The sequence below is a fragment of the Alligator mississippiensis genome, chromosome 1 (genome assembly GCF_030867095.1).
Source record: "Alligator mississippiensis isolate rAllMis1 chromosome 1, rAllMis1, whole genome shotgun sequence".
NCBI lineage: Eukaryota > Metazoa > Chordata > Crocodylia > Alligatoridae > Alligator > Alligator mississippiensis.
In genome coordinates, this window is record NC_081824.1 from 129,760,588 (window position 1) to 129,780,032 (window position 19,445).

At 39.9% G+C, this 19,445-nt stretch overlaps 1 protein-coding gene across 3 annotated transcripts in view; it reads left to right on the top strand.

Moving 5' to 3' along the window:
* PLEKHG1 (pleckstrin homology and RhoGEF domain containing G1) overlaps positions 1-10,983 on the top strand; it is a 203,073-nt gene extending 192,090 nt beyond the window's left edge. For all 3 annotated transcript variants that reach the window (XM_014605490.3, XM_019488324.2, XM_019488326.2), the window contains 2 exons: positions 1,994-3,650; positions 5,018-10,983. In XM_014605490.3, coding sequence (XP_014460976.1) covers positions 1,994-3,650; positions 5,018-6,123 — 2,763 coding nt within the window. In that variant the 3' untranslated portion in view covers positions 6,124-10,983. The remainder of the gene's footprint in view (positions 1-1,993; positions 3,651-5,017) is intronic.
* The last annotated feature ends 8,462 nt before the right edge of the window (positions 10,984-19,445 follow it).

Sequence of the window (19,445 nt, forward strand, 5' to 3'; positions counted from 1 at the left end):
TAAAATTCTCTGTCTCCCTTTTTATCTCCCTCTCTCTCCTCTTTTTCTTACATATCCTTTCATATCACAGACCTGTTTGTGTGTATCTTCTAGATGCACAGATGCAGATATAAATAAAATCACATAATAATAACTATGCTCAAGAATTTTTTCATTGATATTTAAATAAACTTAAAAAGAAAGCTAGAAAAAATCCTTGAAAATAATCAAAAGGTGTTTAATTATAACTTTAAAATCATGTAAGAAACTAGTGCAATCTAAGAAGCAATTGTGTTTGCATATTATTTAGGATACTAACTTTATTACAATATTCGTATACTGTACAGTAAGACTAAATAAAGGTTCATTTGTTTTGAAACCATATATTCTGGAATTGTTGGAGACGTGGGTGGGTATTCAACTATCATTTGAAACCATCCATGTCTCTTCAACTATTCCAGAACATATGAACCTTTATTTAGCCTTAGTTTGTGCAATCATTGTAATAAAGTTAGCATCCAAAATCATTTGCTACACATTACACAGCTGCTTCGTAGTTTGCACTAGTCTCTCACATGATCATTTTAAAATAATCAAGATAATCATATCATTTTACTTTAAATTAAGTAACTATTTACCAAACATTTAATGCACAAACTTCTTTCCATGATAATGATTATTACCAGTGATCTGATGCTATTGCATAGCACCATGTTACACTAATGAGAAGAGAAGCACTAAGCAAATAATGTTGCATTTTCTTTCTTGGGATTTAATCTTGCAAAGTATTGAATGTCCTAAATTTCTATCAAAGGCCTGATTCAGCAAAACACTTAAGCACATGTTTAATTTCTCAAGCAGGAGGTTAGTACTGTTAAAATTAATGGGAGTTAAAGGTACCTGCATCTCTGCATGTTCCATAACATGAAGAATCAAGCCTATGCACCCTTAGGTATCCAGCCCCTTAAGTTTCACATTTGTCATGAGAATTAATTAATTGATAGATTGGAAGGAATCCAATGCAAAGCTGTAAATAAAATTATCAAAGCATATAAGAAAAAAATAGCTTTCCTTCTGTAATGGATCAACAGTGATTCTGAAAATGTATCTAATCTATATCTACCTAGCTAACCACATTCAGGAACATACCCTACAAACTAGATGTAGATTTATCTGCATTTCCCAAGATATAGTGTAGGCTAGGGAACAAGATGAAAATGGAAGAAGGAAATGGTTTCTTTCTGGTAGAGGACAATGTTCTAAAACAAGTAGTAATGATTCAAAACTTCAGATTCACTATTTTAAAAATGTAGATATTAGGATTGTTTTAAGTGGTAAGGATGCAGTGGAGATATCCTCTTTTGTTTGGATAAGTACTTTAAGGCAACGAAAATGGAGGTTTGTGCCAGCTTTATGAGAAGGAAGAGCAAAGCTATTTAGCAGTAAGAAAGAGTTAAAGTCATGTAGATGAGCTACTTGTGCCTTCCTTTTTTATAGTACATGTTGCGAGTGGCTATGTTGATTGCAGAGTCCCAGGGAAAGGAGAACACAGTATATTCCCAAAACTGGTGTTGATTCTACTGGGTCAAGACTGGTTTTTTTGACCTGACATGGCTCTCACTCCATCTCTGGCTAGCAGATTTTTAAAAGTAAGCTAATCCCTGTTAAATTTGTACTGTCCATTCCAAGTGTCCAGCTCCTAGTCTTCCAAAAAAAGAACTTGCAGAGTTATTTGCAGTCACCCATCAATTTCTAATATGCCCAGTGGGTAGAGGAATGCTGTATAGGTTCAGCTTCTGAGCAGTAGCAAGGACTAGGAGCCACACAAATCTGGCCTCAGGGTGAGAAGAGTAATAAGTGGTCTGCAGCAATGGAAACTAATGCTATCACATGTCACCACCGAGTTCCACATTGCAGAGCTTGTGGGTCAGTGTTATAGCCCTCAGAATAGCAGAAATTCCTAATCAGTTTTAAAAATAAACTAATAATATTGCACTGTTTCAAATTTCCACAGAGCTCCAAGGACCCTTCAGATGAAGAATCAACCCAGTTGAATACAGATCTTCCATTTTCTTGTTCTGCCAGGCAGTCATCTAGGCAGTTCAGCACACCACAGAACAGTTCGCTAATCATGAATATCCTGGGGGGAGGTACAACGGCCAGAAACATCTGGACAGATCATCAAATTCGACAAGCTTTATTCCCCAGCAGACGAGCGCATCATGAAAATGATGAAGATGAAGATGATTATCAGATGTTTGTACCATCAGTATCTACATCCAACTCAAGTTCAACTGTCTGTGAAGAGAGGGGCACTTCTGGTCGCCCATGCAGCTGGCATTTGGGACTAGTTCATCAGAATGATGCTGCCAGTTCCAATCATCACAAAATTGTTAGACGAGCCAGTAGTGCTGGTGAAAGTAATATTGGCCCAAATGGTGCAAGGTACAGAGCCAGTGAACTTAGCCAGCACAGTTCTCGAAGGGAGGTAAAAAGTGGTTCTAGAACTGGCATGAATGCTTATCCAGAATATTCAGAAGAGCTGACCATTGATGATATAGAACATGTCTATGATAACATAAGCTATGAAGATTTAAAACTGATGGGTCTCACAAGGAGGGAAGAGTCTGATCGTGGTCCCCAAAGATCTGCTAGAGACTCTCTGTATGAGAGTCAAAACAAAATTAGTTTGGAATTGACTTCCAAAAAGAGGCAGGCAGATCAAAATAGGACCTCTATTTTTGAAACTAGAGATGAGAGCCTACACAGGAGAGAGGCACCTACTTCAAGTTCAGATGAGCTCAGGATTGTTGAGGATAACATCTATGACACCATAGTGCTTCCAGATCCACCACTGTTGACTTTTAAATGTGACCGCCTTAAATGCTCTAAAAGGAGGAGTTTTTTGGGCCTGGAAACAGATTTTGCTTGTTGTGATAGTCTACGGCAGTTTGTTTCTGAAGAGAGTCTTCAATTCAGTGAAGATGAAAGTCCTTACCATCATGTTCCATTAGATAATGATTATTTGAGCTTAGTAGATAGTTCCTCCAACTCTGATTCACACTCTCACAAGTCTGTAGCAGATAAACTTTCAGAGGAAGTAGATGAAATTTGGAATGATCTGGAGAATTATATCAAGAAAAATGAAGAAAAGACAAGAGACCGCCTCCTTGCAGCCTTTCCTGTTTGCAAAGATGACATACAGGAAAGGCTGCATGTGGGAAGTACACCTGAATTGAGTAAGGATGTGGAATATTCTCTTTCTACCCTCTCCCTGCCTGAAACCCCTGTTTTCCCTAAGACTTTGAAGCACAAAGCAAACGTCAAATGTGAAGAAACATCACCATGTAAAGAGAGTTCATTTATGAGCCTAAGCAGATCTTCCTTCTGCAGTGAGCTGCCTTTCATGGATAGCCCTTATGAATTTGCAAATAGTATTCTATCCAATGCACATACAGAAAGCACTGACAATGAATTAGATGTTGTGGACAAAACAAAAAACAGGGTCTTTTTGATGGCAAGGCAATACAGCCAAAAAATTAAGAAGGCTAACCAGCTTTTGAAGGTAAAAAGTCCAGAGCAGGAACAGCCAGCCAGCCGTCAACCTAAACTGAAGCACAAAGACCTTGCAGCCATTTTGGAGGAGAATAAACAAGGCGGACCTGCCATTGGTATGTTAAACTGTAGCAACTGGTAAACTATAGCAACTGTTTTAATAACTTTTCAGTGAAATCTGCATATTGGTTTAAACTGCTCCTAACCTGTCACTTCTTGATTAATCACTGGGATGATATTAGTATTATCTTCCTAAAAGAGATTTTTATTTTTATTTTAGTGTAAGTGGGAATAAAAATTATAAGGAATGAAGAAATGGAGATTCCATATTCAGGGAAAAATCCTACCATTACTTGATAGATGGAAGAGGAAAAATGTATAGTGTTGTCAGCTGACTTGCTTTCATGGGCAGGATGGTTTAGGATAGGCTGGAAAGTAGAAAGCATGCTTCTGGGCATCTAGTGATTGTTTTTTTTGACTAGGGAGATTTGCAGGTTTTACTGGACATAATGCCAAGTCACATCTTCTAGCCCACTGGCTCTCTTGATACCTGGAAGACCAACCATTACAGAAGCCAGGTCCAGTTCCTTTATAGAAACGTCCTTGTCTTTCCCCTTGCTTGAGCATCTGTACAGCAGAGAGCATACTTTAGCCATAGACATTTCCTGTCCATGAGACTCTTTTTCCACAGAAAATTTAAAAACAAGTTGAAGCCCTAGAGCTAACAAGGCCACAGTTACTGGATAGCCATTTGTGCATGTTCAGGATAGTTAAGGACTTTTAAAAATATAGGTACAGGTGTTCAAAACTTAAGGCAGTTTTCTGAGTGCCCTTTAGCAGCTTTTCTACTGTACAGACATTATCCACCAATGTTCTTTGCTCCCTGGATAACATTGTCATATAAGGTATAGCCAGTGGTGCCTCATCAGAATTGCAAATAAATATAAAAACAGCAAAACTGGCTATCAGTATAGCAAAAAATGTGTAGGAATCCATCAGAAGGAGACCTCAAAGTTCAGAGTTGGAATAAAGATCCCTAACTGTAGATGGTTAAGAGATTCTTAGAGATTCCCACTAGTTCCCTGTGACCCTACAACCAGCCCTTCTTAAGAACAGGCCCTTCTTTAAAAAACAAATCTGGTTTCCTAGTTATCTTCTTTGGGAGGCCCCAGTGGCCATTTTTTTCTTATGCATTCTGTCTGATGGTCTGGTCAACTGGGATCCAGAAAACACGGAGAAGATGAAAGGTGAGAGCATTTGCTACCCTGTGTGGATGTTGACAAATCAGACTCAGCAGCTCCAAGCTGACAAAGAAGGGCCCAGGCTTTGTGGCTGGACTTAAAGGCTAAACATATTGATGCTGTTTTAAACTTTTATCCTGACTGCTGTACAGTGTTCTGCTTTCTGAACTTTAATTTTCATGTTGCTTGTTAAAGTTTACCACCATCATATGAAATACAAGTTAAATACTTCTCTTTTGCAGGTGCCAGAATTGCTGAATATTCCCAGCTTTATGACCAGATTGTTTTTAGAGAGACTTCACCCAGAATCCAAAAGGATACCTGGGCCAGTTCTCAGGAGCCATCAACCTTAAGGTATTCCTCACCAGAATCAACATCTCCTTCTCATTCTCAGTTAGCTAGTGAATGTTTAAGGGAAGAAGACTGGTTTTTACATTCTACATACAGTAATGGAGAACTAGCTGATTTCTCTCCTTGGCCGGAAGTCCAGGAACCAAAGTCAAAGAGTTCTCCTGCAGAGACTGGCACAAAAAGCAATCTAAGACAGTTGCCATCAGCTTGTTCAGTGCCTTCCCTTCAGATTTCTACACATCTGCATGTTCCAGCACAAAGGTGGAGTGCTATTATAAGTCAGCCTAACAAAGAGAATTTACATCAAGATAACATGTATAACTCTCTTGGAAGAAGAGCACACATTACAAAATCACAAGCGTACAGCAGGTCACAGTCCTCTTCCTCAGTTGTGGTCAACAGGTCTGGGGAGGCAATTATCTACCCCAATGAAATGGACAAGAAAAAGTTACATTCAAATAGACATTTTAGATCTGATACTTACCAAGAGTCTCTGTCAACTGCTGCTTCAGGATTCTTGGTATCCAGTGTAAGAAAGCAGCACCCTGAAAGCTGTTCAGACATGATTCTGCAAGACTCTCAGAAAGTCCTGAGAGTAAACAGGAACTCGCCACTAAATGCACAAATAGCGACGCAGAACTATTTTTGTAATTTCAAAGATACTGAAGAAGAAGGGGATGACGATGACTATGTTGAGATAAAATCTGATGATGAGGGGTCTGACTTAGAGACTACGCAGAACCAAACAAAGAAATCAGACCCAAAGTTGAATAATGCAGATGGTGATTCTTCTGACACTCCCTCAAGCAAAAACATGTCTTGTACTTCTCCAAAATCAGTGAACAGCAAACACGCACTTACCCCTTATCTGACTGCATACAGTGATTCAGATAAATTAAATGACTACTTGTGGAGAGTACCATCTCCTAATCAGCAGAATATAGTCCAGTCTTTAAGGGAAAAGTTTCAGTGTCTTAGTTCAAGTAGCTTCGCTTGACACTTTCACTGATGTCTAATTGTACTACTGCCTTAACACATCAGAGTATACATCAGAACAGCCAGTACTGTCATCATATATTTTAATATTTTTAAGACATCAAGCACTATATCTCAGTAATATTGTAAATAGATGTGTAAAATATCTTTTTTACAATACAGAATATTGAGAAAGCCAGTGGTCCTGTGAGCACTCTCTGATACTAAGATCGATTTGTGTCTTTATAATATAGACTGTTTTTTCCTAATCTCACTGTCTTAACTTGAATATACTTTACCACCCCGCTTTTCTCTCCTCCATAGCTCACTTTATTTTTAGCCACGATAATGTAATTGATAAAGCCACTATGCCATGTGGAAACCTTTGTATTCAGGCTTTTAAGAACAGGCGCCTAGTGCTGTGTCCAAAAAATACATTTTCCGTTACACTAATTGCATGTGATTGTTCAGCTGAACATCTAATCATCTGAATGTGCAAATACCAGGTTCTGAACACAGTTGGACAAGCTAACTGTGCAATTGCCTGCACATTTTTGCACATCAGACTGTAAGTCTGTGGGACCAATGCACATAATACCAAATATACAGTAGTATTTAGAACAGGACTTTTATGTTTTAAAATAAATCTAGTCCCAGTGTTTTGTGAATAGTGCCTGATTGATAACTGTGTATCTGAAGCCATTGTATTTAATATTCCTACATAATAGCTAAAGAACAGGAACTGGCAGCTTTCCTTATACCATGCTGTGAATATGCCTCCAACCTGTTCTGGATGCTTTTAGCTTTCGAGAGCTGGAGGGTAATTAATTGTCTTAGGCTCATTCAACCCTTGGTCTTGTAGAAATAGCTACTCTGGCTGCTGATTTACCATCAATTTTAAATGTAGCATTTGCAAGCTGGGCACCTTTCTTTTAAGAGTGAAGCTATTAATAACCGATAAATTGAAATGACTGATGAAAACTCTCGCAAGAATAACGGTGTCCTATGGATACGTTTTTAAGTAGATAATCTTGTCAATCAAAGCCAAATGCTTGTGAATGTGTTTGGGCTGTCTGCAATTTAACATAACTTTAATTTTGAACATTCTATAGTACTCAAAATGTAGGAGTCCATTAGCCAAAACAATGTAATACTAAAAAATGAAATTGGTTGTATTGCCGATGCATTATTACCAAAACAGAGCTGGAGCTGAGATTTGAAAATAAATCCCCTGAAAAAGCATGCTTTTCTTTAGATGGTTCAGTTTTCAACATCAGAAGTGTTAAAGGAAGCAAAATATCATAGAAAATGCGTTATGTCAAACATGCTTTGCCCATATCAGCTTGAAATGAGAACTACTTTCCTTAAAATTCACTGCATACACATTGGCTTTTAAAGGCATGGTTCAACTTTCTTTGGAATGACAATTCTCTTTCATAACAGCTTAAGCTTTTGATTAGCGGCCATTTGTAAGGGTACAAACCAGAACAATAAAACTTTTAAGACCAAAGATTCTATTCTCATACAAGTGCTCTGAATAATAAATAAAAGATGGAAGAAAAATTGAGTGCATGATGCTCAGCAATTTTTCTTCTTAAAGAGAGACAAGTTTTCAATCTTGTCAGTGATGTATCAGTGTCTTCTTCAAGGAAGAGTATAGCGAATTGACCTCTCAGTAGCAGAGTTTATACTTTAAAATAGTCTCTGATACCTAGTCCTGTTTTTGGAGCCAGCTTTTCTATTAGCTTCGAAAAAGGAACTGCTTTATAAACTGTTGGGGAGGGAGGAGGGATAAAAAAAATTCGTTTTTATCATGCTGACTGACTAAGATATCTGAAATGAAATAGGAGATGAGGATGGCACCTTAACATCTTGTAAGTATCTTTCTCAACATAGGATCTGTTTCTGAAAGATTCCTCTCCCATTCCCCCCATGCAAATCTCAGTACTCAGTCTTAGTTCATCTTCCCTGCCAGTTAGTGTTTGGTACAATTTCAAGGACTAATCCTTACTTTCTTCATGCATGTTAGCTTTTGCTCTTTCGTTCTCTCTCTTGCTTCTCTCAGCTTTTTAACTTATTCATTTTTCTTTCTTTCCAATTAATTTTTAAAAAGGCAGTGCATTATTTTAGTGGCTAGAAATACTAATGAACCATTCCTTTTCAGCTGGTGCACCTGAAAACAGTGACCATGGCACTTCTGAAAGCGCTGATCTGTGCTATTTGGGGAAGAGAGCCTGGTCTTGACCGCTAAGAATCAAACTGAATTTTGCCTGGAAAAATTGCCACTAGCACATGAACATCTAAAAAAAAATTTAAACATCAGTCCACATGTTTGCGATCCTGCCTTTGGCAAAGCAAGAACTGATTACACTTCTGGGTCAGGTTCGCTTAAAGATCTGTGTGGGGAGAGGTTGAATGTAACCATTAGCTTAGAGTCTCTAGCAGTGGGAATTATGTGCTAAATGTGTGGTAGTATGCAAAGGATCGGCTGTGGCCTACAGGAAATTTGTGTAACCATAAAACAGGGACACCAGCTGTTGAAAGCGGCTTGGCCAGGTTGACTGGTTATGTGCTAATTTAACTCAGCTATGTTGCAGTTTTGGTCAGTAGGGAGTTTCTTGTGGGTGAATTTCAAGATCTCCTTTTTAAGAGAATGAATTTCTTCTAAAAGGAAATGACCCTTGCTTGCATAGGGAGGCAAAATTTGGGGAGGGACTGAATCTGGTCCAGTAGGTATAATAGGTCTAATAAAGTAGTAGCTTCCACACACACACCCCTGCCCCCTGAATACATTCCATTTTTTCCAAATGACACGTACAATGAATTAATACTCCCATTTACTGCAAGTATGGTTGTTTCAATATGATATACATTTAGCTCTCCCATTTTCTCTGTTGCATGACTTGGGCTTTTATTACTTGAAACCACTGTATACAAATAGAGCCTAAATGTGTTTGCTGTATAGCCACTGAGATATCTTGTACAAGTGTTGTTGTGGTGCATACATTTTCCAGATTAAGCAGGAAAACAGTAATAGAAATCAAATGTATTATACTAAACAAAGTTATTAGTTAAAGTACTGTTTCCATACTACTTTCCTCAAGCACAGTAGCCCACCTGGTAATTTTAGAACTGTTAACTAATACTGTGTATGTTGTTCTGAGCAAAATCTGATGTTGAGACGTATTCAATGACTTCTGTTTTTCTGAGAAGCATATTTAAGGAATTTCTGCTTGTTGCATTGTGTTGAACTACCTACTACACAATTCCTTGTATTGCTTAGGAATAGCTTTGGGGTTTTATTTGATCATTATCCTATAAGCTCATGTGCTAACTGTGGATAGATGTGCTAAATAGAACTGCATCTAGTAAAACAATTGAAAAATAACATTGTACATATTTAAGATACCAAAAATGTAGCGGTTCTCATATTTATATAGGTTGTAAAGTAATGTAAATATGAATAGAAATTTAAAATGTGTGCTTTTTAACTATAGCACACCTAGATTTGTCTGAACTATTCAAGGAATTGTGTCTTAACTTTTAGAAGTCAATGACATCTCATGCAGTAAGTGGAGTAAAATGGAAGGGAGTTATAAAATGCATAACTCTTACCAGGAACCATTTCATACCATTTTAAATAAATTTGGTGTGCTTTAAATTATTTTGGTGTGTGATTCTGGCAGATAGGCAGCTGGAGCTGATACAAAGCTAAGCACTGGATACTCTGTATTGGTAAAAAAGGATTAACAGCTTTCATTTTTTTTTCAGTGGATGTAAAAAGTTATAAAAATACTAGGTTATACTAACAAGTAGTTTGAGTTATGTCATTGGTGATCCCTGTTACGTTCTACAAATGAAATAAAAATAAAAGGGCCAGTAAAGCCATAATGAAAGTCAATGCTAACTGAGAAGTGTTGCTTATTAGGCTTAAATGGGGTATACAATTGTTCTTGTTGGCAATTCCCATCCAAAAACATGTGAAGTAATGCTGACCAGTAACCTTTATTTAGTTATAAATGAGCATTTAAATAAATTAGAAGAGTTGGGAACACTGTACATTTCTTTAGGGAAAAGATTTCCACATATTTTCTGAGACTTTCTGATGTCATCACTCCACCAGACTCGGTTAGCTTGGCGCTAGCTTGCTTTGATGCAGGGGAGAGAAAGTACAAAAAATAAGTAGTTTCAATGGCAAAGGTTAAAAGTTAATTTTCTAAATGGAACAAAGATGATGGTAAGATTTTAATTTTCAAAAAGGCAGCATATGATTATCTGAAGCCTCAGGGTACTGAAAAATGTGAATGGAATAAATATATAGCAGCCACAGTTTTGTACTGAACTCTGAGTCCAGGTGGTAAAAATTGTTGTTTTAAAAGCAGTTGTGTTTTTCCATTTCTTGCCATTTCATAGGCAGCTTGTCCCTGTGGTAATGAACCCAACTTTTTAAAAGCAATGTTTTGTTTGAAAGAGCTATTTTTAAATCATGTAATACTGGAAAAATTCTCATATTTTACTGTATAGTTTAAGCTTCTGTGTCATCTGGTAGTAATTGCACTATGCTACCAGAAGGGGTTGAAAAATGAAGTTAATTGTTCTGAGTTTGTTTTAATTGTATATTTCTTTGTTTCTGCATACATGTATAACATCTTGTCCTATGGATAAGAAATGCATTTTTTTTAATATTGCACTTTTTTCATGACTTGTTTTGTAAAGAATATGTAAAAAATATATGTACATGTAGGAAGCTTCTTAAGTCAAAGCTTTTTTTGCCCTTTTGTTTTGCTTAAAAGCTGAGTTTAAAGCATGCCAAAACTAAGGAAAACATGTAAGTACATGCTGTTTAGACAAAAAAGTAATAAATGCTAAATTTGTGTTCAAAGATCAGACTATTAGTAAACTGGCAGTATTGAAATGCAATGCTTATAGGACAATACTATCTCAGAACATAGCTGCATCCTTTTGAACAGGTACAGCAACTTGCTGCTTTGTTTTTGTATTATTTCCATTCATAAACATTGCCAGGATGAACCAAACTGGATCTTTGTTTGTGATCCTTCAGATATTGGGAGCATGGATTAATTTGAATTTCTAAATAAGTGAGAAAACTCCTTTATAGTTCTAGTTCTAATTTGGCTCCAAAATCAAAACTGCTGTATTTTCATTCAACCAGCCCACCATTCACAAGAACAGTTTGTGAGACTACATATGGCCAGTGAATCAAAAAAAAATGGTAGTCCTGTGTAATTCATTTTTTGTTCTCTAGTAGCTATGCCCGACCTGGAAGCTGAATTGAACCTGCTACAGTTTTGGCTGAGGGGAAGGCACATCTACACTGCACATCAGAGGTGTGATTACAGCTTGTGTCAATGTATCCAAGCTAGCTTCAAATGAACTCTGACACCAGTAGCAGTGTAGCTGCTGTGCCATGGACTTTGGTCGCTGAGTACTTACAAGGATCCCAGGAAGGCCTCTGAAATCAGTGCTGAAACCTGTGCTGTCATGGCTAGGCCACTACCTGTACTGAAGTGTCTAAGTAAAAGCTAACTTGAATATGTCTATATAAGATGCAGTCATAATTCTGGATTACAATGTAGACATGTGCCAAGAGAGCCAGGGCTTTTAAAATCAGGTAGTAGCATGTCTTACTTTTAAATCCATGGTGTGCCCAAAGGTTCAATCCCTACTACAGATAACCACCTACCACACTGTGTACCCTACCCTTACATAAGTCTGGACTGAGACTATCATTTATATTTAATACAGTTCTGAACAGCCTCTCCTTCACCTTTTTTTTTTCCCTTTATAAGGTTTATCCATCCCCACAACGAAAAAACTCAGATAAATTGTGTGTGCAGGATTTAGTTGATTTGAACTTTATCTTTTAAAGTGACCTACTGAATAGAAAAATAATGTGTGATGGGATTTATTGACTACCAACATAAATATAAATAGCATTCCAAACTACAGAAGACTCTATAAACAGTAAACCAAATGTGCTGGATTTTTTTTAAAGAAATACCTGTTTTCACCAGGTCAAGCTATAACACACCATGATGGCTCCCAGTTATAAAAATGAAAGAAAATGTATAAATACACATCATGATGGCTCCCAGTTATAAAAATGAAAGAAAATATATAAACGTTATAGTGAATAAAACATGAAGGAGCAATAAATATAAGAAAATCTAAAAATCATCACCATAAATATGGGGAAAGATCAATTTGGGTGAGAAAAGTTTACTTAACTCTCCTAGTTTTACATCATGAAGTTTTGCAGGCACCTGTTGCATCTGTCCCTGAAATAAATAGATCAAGTACAGGTTTTTACAAAAGGTACAGACAAAGGTCCTCCAAGTGTAGCTGTGCTTTGTCTCTGCTGGCCATCCTCTGGATCCAACCATAGGGGAGGAAAACCTTGGTTCTACCCCAACAATGTTTGTCAAGGGAAGGCATATTAAATGCAACCAGGATTTCAGAGACTGCCTGAATAGACTGCTACTGACAGTCTGTCCAAGTTTGCATGCTTGCGGATTTGCGGATGGTTTGTGCTGTCGGACCCAGCTCTCTACACTGCTTTAGGCACTGAAGCTTCCCAGCCTGAGTTCTATCTGGGTAACACAGGATTTGTAAATTGCCATTTCCTGCATAAAGGAAATGGTTACATTCACAAGAAATACCATCCTAGAATGAGACCTCTGTTTAAAAAGGCGTTTACTATTAGCTTAACGACAATGTTTTGTTGCAAATGACAGCCTGCCTTGTTCTCCCTCCCAGTATAAAGTCATTCGTCTCTTAACATCCTTTTCTTTTATTGCATTCCCTGTGAAACTGTTCCGTTACCATCTCCTTCAAAATGCCTGCAGCTCTGCTCCAATGGAAGAATGGGTCACCAGTCCTAAACCTTACCCGAGATCTCTGGTAGTAGACACTTATAAAATCACAGAAATGTAGGGCTGGAAGGGACCTCAAGACATCACTTAGTGTTTCATTCCCTCCAAAACATTGGTGTCTGACACTAACCAAGCATACAATTACCCCATTGGGATATGGGGAAACAGAACCCCTTTAAACTATATAAAAGGGCTGTCATCTTTGCTGGGCCTCAAGCCAATATCTGCATATGGCTCTCCTGTGCACTGTGGCTTTCATTGCAATCATTTTGCACATTCTGAGGCACCTCTAACATAAAAAACCTGTTGTGTCCCATTGGTGATCTGTGCTAGCTCCCATGGGTGTTTTGAAGGACAGGACAGAACATTTTGTGAGGCTTAGAAAAGGATAAAGACTACCAGAATATGGTGAAGCAGTCATGTGATTATGGTCTGTCAACAACTAGCATGCAAGTTCCCCCGGTTTCCAACTGAAGGAAACAGAGCAGGTAAAATGGCAGCTAGAATGGAAAGTAGACAAGTATATTTAAAATATTTTCAGAACCACTTATTGCACTGAAGAGAGTTGCAATAAACTTCATGTAATATTTTCTTTATATTCTCATCTAAGCAACTGAAATAGTAGTCACACATACTGTTTGGATTATACAGGAGGAGAGCTATTATTGAATAGAAGGTGGTCACAAACATCACTTATTATGTGATTTACGCTAATAAAATTTGAGGACTCCTTGTTTAAATGATTATCCAGTATCCTTATAAATAATAAGTGAAATGCTACAATGACATTTTAATGGATATTTGAGAATAAAACAAGTGTGGGATAGTTTATAATTAGGGCACATTATTTTATTAGTGTTGGTATTAGGAATACTTTTACTACTACAGTGACTGATTGTAGTTGGACTACCACAAGTTTTAATGTTGGTAAAACCCCTCAATTTTGGGTGGCCTGCCAGTTATAGATATAAATTAAACATTTTGAATACAAAGATTAGGCATAGCTCAAGAATTCCTTGCCTAATGCATGCTTGTTCCTTGTATCTTAGTAACAAAATCTATAAAAAGTATTGCATCATGTAAGATTCATTTTTATACCATTTTCCCCATGCCATTATGTACTTTAGTCCATTAACTGTTTATGCTTTCATTATATTTAACTTTCTATAAATGTTTCTATAAATGCATCTTTTTAGATGCATTAAAAAGGACATATATAGATGTAGAGAAGCAAATCATTGAAAGATGTGATAAAATGAAAAAGACTTAAATTTTAATAAGTACTAGTACACACAAAACTGGTCCTCCTACTCCTCCAAAGTAATAAATATGTAGATGAGGAATGTGGCTGTCTTAAAAGTCTAGCTAATAGAATACATCCTAGTTATAGTGACCTTTTTCTGTAGTGACTAAGTCTTAATTTTTCTTACTTCTTCTAGGAAAGTGTGCTATATAAAACAAATAGATGACTTCTACAAACCTTTCAGTCCCTTATACATTCTTCTTCCCAGATGTTCCCTATCTGACTCGTATATTTGTAAACAGTTTGTTGCCATGATATTCTTAGTCTTCCTTGACATCTCTTCCCTAGGGGTTTCCAGTGAAAGGCTTGCTTCTAAAATTTTTGTGTGCTCCTGGTGTTGCTACATTTCCAAACCATATTCATTGTCTTTATGTTAGGGGTGTGGAAAGTGGGCCGTATTTGATTCGGATTTGGCCCAAAGTGAGGGCAGTGATTTGATTCATTGATTCGGATCACTGTCCCCGATTCGATTCAGCTGAATCCGAATCTGAACATTTGATGCTGATACAGAGAATCAGTGATTCAGCCATAGGCACAGCTTTAAATGTTTTTTCCACATACCTTAAGGTACCAGGTGTGGCTCATGAATGCTTCGATGGTGGGGTGAATGGAGCATCCCACAGGGGGGGGCATGTGCTCGGCGGCAAACCTGGAAGTGGACCAGAAGTTCTTCCGGGTTCAGCGCCGAGCGCACTGGGAACCACCCCCTCCCCCTCTGTTGGACGTTCCATCCGCCCCACCATCTCAGTGTTCATGAGCCGCCTGGTACCTAGAGGTATGTAGAAAAAACATTTAAAGCTGTGTCTATGTCCGAATCATCGAATCTTTCCAAATCTCTATGAATCTGTTTGCTGGGTTCCGATTCAATTCAGAGACATTAAAGGGTCTCCTGATTCAATTCAGATTCAGAGATTCAGCCACTGAATTGGGCCAAATCTCTGCCGAATTAAATCAGCGACCAAACCTTTGCACAGCTCTACTTTATGTAGGAACCTACCGGTACTTGCTAGTATCTATCTCCAGATTTACCTTATCCATTCATTTAACTCTTAATATTCTTCATGGTTTTCAATTTGTGGTCTACTGACCTCTGGGTATCCACAGACTATGTCTAAGGGGTCCATGAAAGATGAATATGATTAATAAAAAGTATATGAATACCCACACTTAAAAGTCAAAGGGGCACCTCCACTTGAAATTTCCAAAGGGGTCCACACCTCCATTTGAAAATGTTTAGGGGTCTGCAACATGGGTATTTCTACAGGAGATGCGGTCATACCTGAAACTGCAGGGTAGACAAATCCTGAGTGTCCTTTTGAGTTTGTTAGCAAAAGTTGGGTCCTTATATTAGTTGCCAGCAGACCTAAATGTAGGTTAGATTGTTTAAAGCAGGGATGCTCAACCTCTAGCCCCCAGGCCAAATCTGGCCTGCAGAGCCATGGCATTTGGCCCACAGAGCTCCCTGTGGGTCAAGAAATTTGGCAGGGGGGGAGCAGTAGCAATGAACACCCAATGCCCAAGACCCATGTGGCTCGGTTGAGGCCAGGCCTCCCTCTCCTCTCCCATGCTGCCGTGGGCAATAGCCCCTCACCCTATGTGGCAAGGTTGGGGTTGGGGCTGGGCCCTTCACCCCTGCCCCACCTCCATGTGGGTGGGTTGGGTCCTTGCCCACCCTATGCACCAAATCAGGCACCTGGTCAGATCCAGCCCACAAATGGACCAGGTATTGCCCATCCAGCCCACAGGGCAAAAAGTTAGGCACCGCTAGTTTACAGCTTTGTAAGTCAAATGCGTCTTCCTAAAAGCCAGTAGTTCTCAACCTTTCTAGACTCAAGGCTTCCCTCGAAAAGTGCCAGCTTTTACTTTTAACTTGTCTTTTGACTACAGAAAAACAATAAAGCAATTCTTCTGTGGCAAAGAAATTAGAAAGACCACAACAGGTCAGAAAGTTTTTAGTATCTTGTTTGAAATCTCTGGGATTATCTTTGTTAACACTGTGTAGCACCCTTGTAAGAACCTCCAGTACCCCAAGATGCCACAGTACCCTAACTGATGTCTGAACCAGGTTGCTGTTCTCAGCAAACCTTTAAAAAACTAGTTGAATGGGGAATTTGCAGAAGAAAAAAAATCATCCATAGACTAAATTAAGTATGGTTTAAATTGGGACTATGGGTACTTATCCCATTACCTGCGTTAGCTTTTGTGACTCTGTTGTTCCTATGGGTTCTTTGCTTGTTTGCTTCTCTCAGCGTTGACCCCACTTCCTTCCCGCCCTTGTATTCAAACTGCTGTCTTATACACTGCTCCCATTACACTGCAGCTGATGAAGTGAACTCTAACCCATGGTTGCTTGTGCTGGATGGATGGATAGAGAAAGAAGGGTAAATTTGCACCATATAAACTAACTAAAGTAGATCTATACATGCCAGCTCACTCATGGGGGGGGGGGGGGGGGTGTCCTTCCTTTCTTCCTTAAGGCCCCAACGCCAAAGCAGCCTCACAATACCCTGTGACACTGCAGCTCACTGCACCTGGTTGTGACACAGTCCTGTTAGACTGAAGTCAAGTAGAAAGCAGGGTAAAATTGCACTTGATAGACCAGCTGGTAGATAGCTTGATAGTATTTTTATATAATATATATATATAAATAATAATACTATATACTACAATGTATATTATTATATACATTGATATATTTTGTATGTATGTATGTAAATAAAAGCTAGTCTATCAGGTGTGTGTGTATGCATGTGTAATTAGCTAGTCTATCAGGTGGGGGTGTGTGTACATGTATACACATTGGTGTGTGTGTATGTGTGTGTGCACATGTGTGAGGCTAGTCTAGCAGGTAGGGGATGTGTGCATATATACATATACAACGTGGTGTTCTGTTGTGTGTATATGTATATATGCACACATCCCCTACCTGCTAGACTAGCCTCACACATGTGTACACACACATACACACACACCAATGTGTAAGGTAAGAAACAATGGGCCCCATGGGACTTGGAGCGGTGGGGCAGCAAAGGCACCAGTCGAAGGGCTCAAGTGCCTATATACTAATGCTAGGAGCATGGGGAACAAACAGGATGAACTAGCGCTCCTGCTTGCACTAAACACCTATGACTTAGTGGGGCTAACAGAAACCTGGTGGGATTCATCCCACGACTGGGCAGTACATATTGAGGGCTATAGATTGTACAGAAAGGACAGGTCGGGGAAGAAAGGGGGGGGGGGGGTTGCACTTTATGTCAGTGAGCAATACACATCAACCCTCATCAAGGCAGAATCCGAGGTTGAGGAAGTAGAAGGATTGTGGGTTAGGCTACATGGGGGGCAAGGAGAAAGGGATTTGGTGGTAGGGGTCTGCTACAGACCCCCACACCAAGGGGAAGAAATAGATGCGGGGCTCCTGAGGCAACTCTCGGAGACCATAAAAGCTAAAGAGGCGGTAGTCATGGGGGACCTAAACTACCCAGACATCTGCTGGGAGACGCAGATAGCAAGGTCCCATCGCTCACGCAGGTTTCTAACTTGTGTACAGGACCTCCACCTGACACAGGAGGTGCATGGTCCCACTAGGGGGAATGCCATACTGGATCTGGTATTGGCAACGGGAGATGACATGATAGGGGACCTCCAGATCGGTAGCTATCTGGGAGACAGTGATCACCTTATAATAGAATTCAACATAAGACGGCAAGTGGGTAAGGTAACTAGTAGGGTGAAAGTGCTAGACTTTAGGAAAGCTGATCTCAGTGCACTCAGGCGATTAGTCAAGGAAGCACTGCAGAGTAGGAGTTTTGATGGGATGGGTGCCCAAGAAGGGTGGCTGTGCCTAAAGGAAACGATCCTTCGGGCACAAAGCAAGACGATCCCCGAGCGAGGCAAAAGAGGGAAAGGGGCCAGGAGGCTTCCATGGCTGACCAGAGAAATCCAGGGCAGCCTAAGGGCCAAAAGGGGAGCACATAAAAAGTGGAAACAGGGTGAGATCACTAAAGATGAATATACCTCCTCTGCTCGTGCTTGTAGGGAGGCAGTTAGATGGGCCAAAGCTACCATGGAGCTGAGGATGGCAACCCAAGTAAAGGACAACAAGAAATTGTTTTTTAGATATATTGGGAGTAAAAGGAAGGCCCAGGGAGGAATAGGACCGCTGCTAAATGGGCAGAAACAATTGGTGACAGATAGGGGGGACAAGGCTGAACTCCTCAACGAGTTCTTTGCCTCAGTGTTCCTAAGCGAGGGGCACAACAAGTCTCTCACTGGGGTTGTAGAGAGGCAGCAGCAAGGCGCCAGACTTCCATGTGTAGATCCTGAGGTGGTGCAGAGTCACTTGGAAGAACTGGATGCCTTTAAGTCGGCAGGCCCGGATGGGCTCCATCCGAGGGTGCTGAAGGCACTGGCCGACATCATTGCAGAGCCACTGGCGGGAATATTCGAATGCTCGTGGCGCACGGGCCAAGTCCCGGAGGACTGGAAAAGGGCTAACGTGGTCCCCATTTTCAAAAAGGGGAGGAAGGAGGACCCGGGCAACTATAGGCCGGTCAGTGGCAGGCAGATCGTGCCTGACCAACCTAGTCTCTTTCTATGACCAGGTTATGAAACGCCTGGACACAGGAGGAGGGGTGGATGTCGTATACTTAGACTTCAGGAAGGCCTTCGATACGGTATCCCACCCCATACTGGTGAACAAGTTAAGAGGCTGTGATGTGGATGACTGCACAGTCCGGTGGGTGGCGAATTGGCTAGAGGGTCGCACCCAAAGAGTCGTGGTAGATGGGTCAGTCTCGACCTGGAAGGGTGTGGGCAGTGGGGTCCCGCAGTGTTCGGTCCTTGGACCGATACTCTTTAATGTCTTCATCAGCGACTTGGACGTGGGAGTGAAATGTACTCTGTCCAAGTTTGCAGATGACACAAAGCTATGGGGAGAAGTGGACACGCCGGAGGGCAGGGAACAGCTGCAGGCAGACCTGGATAGGTTGGACAAGTGGGCAGAAAACAACAGGATGCAGTTCAACAAGGAGAAATGCAAAGTGCTGCACCTAGGGAGGAAAAATGTCCAGCACACCTACAGCCTAGGGAATGACCTGCTGGGTAGCACAGAGGTGGAAAGGGATCTTGGAGTCCTAGTGGACTCCAAGA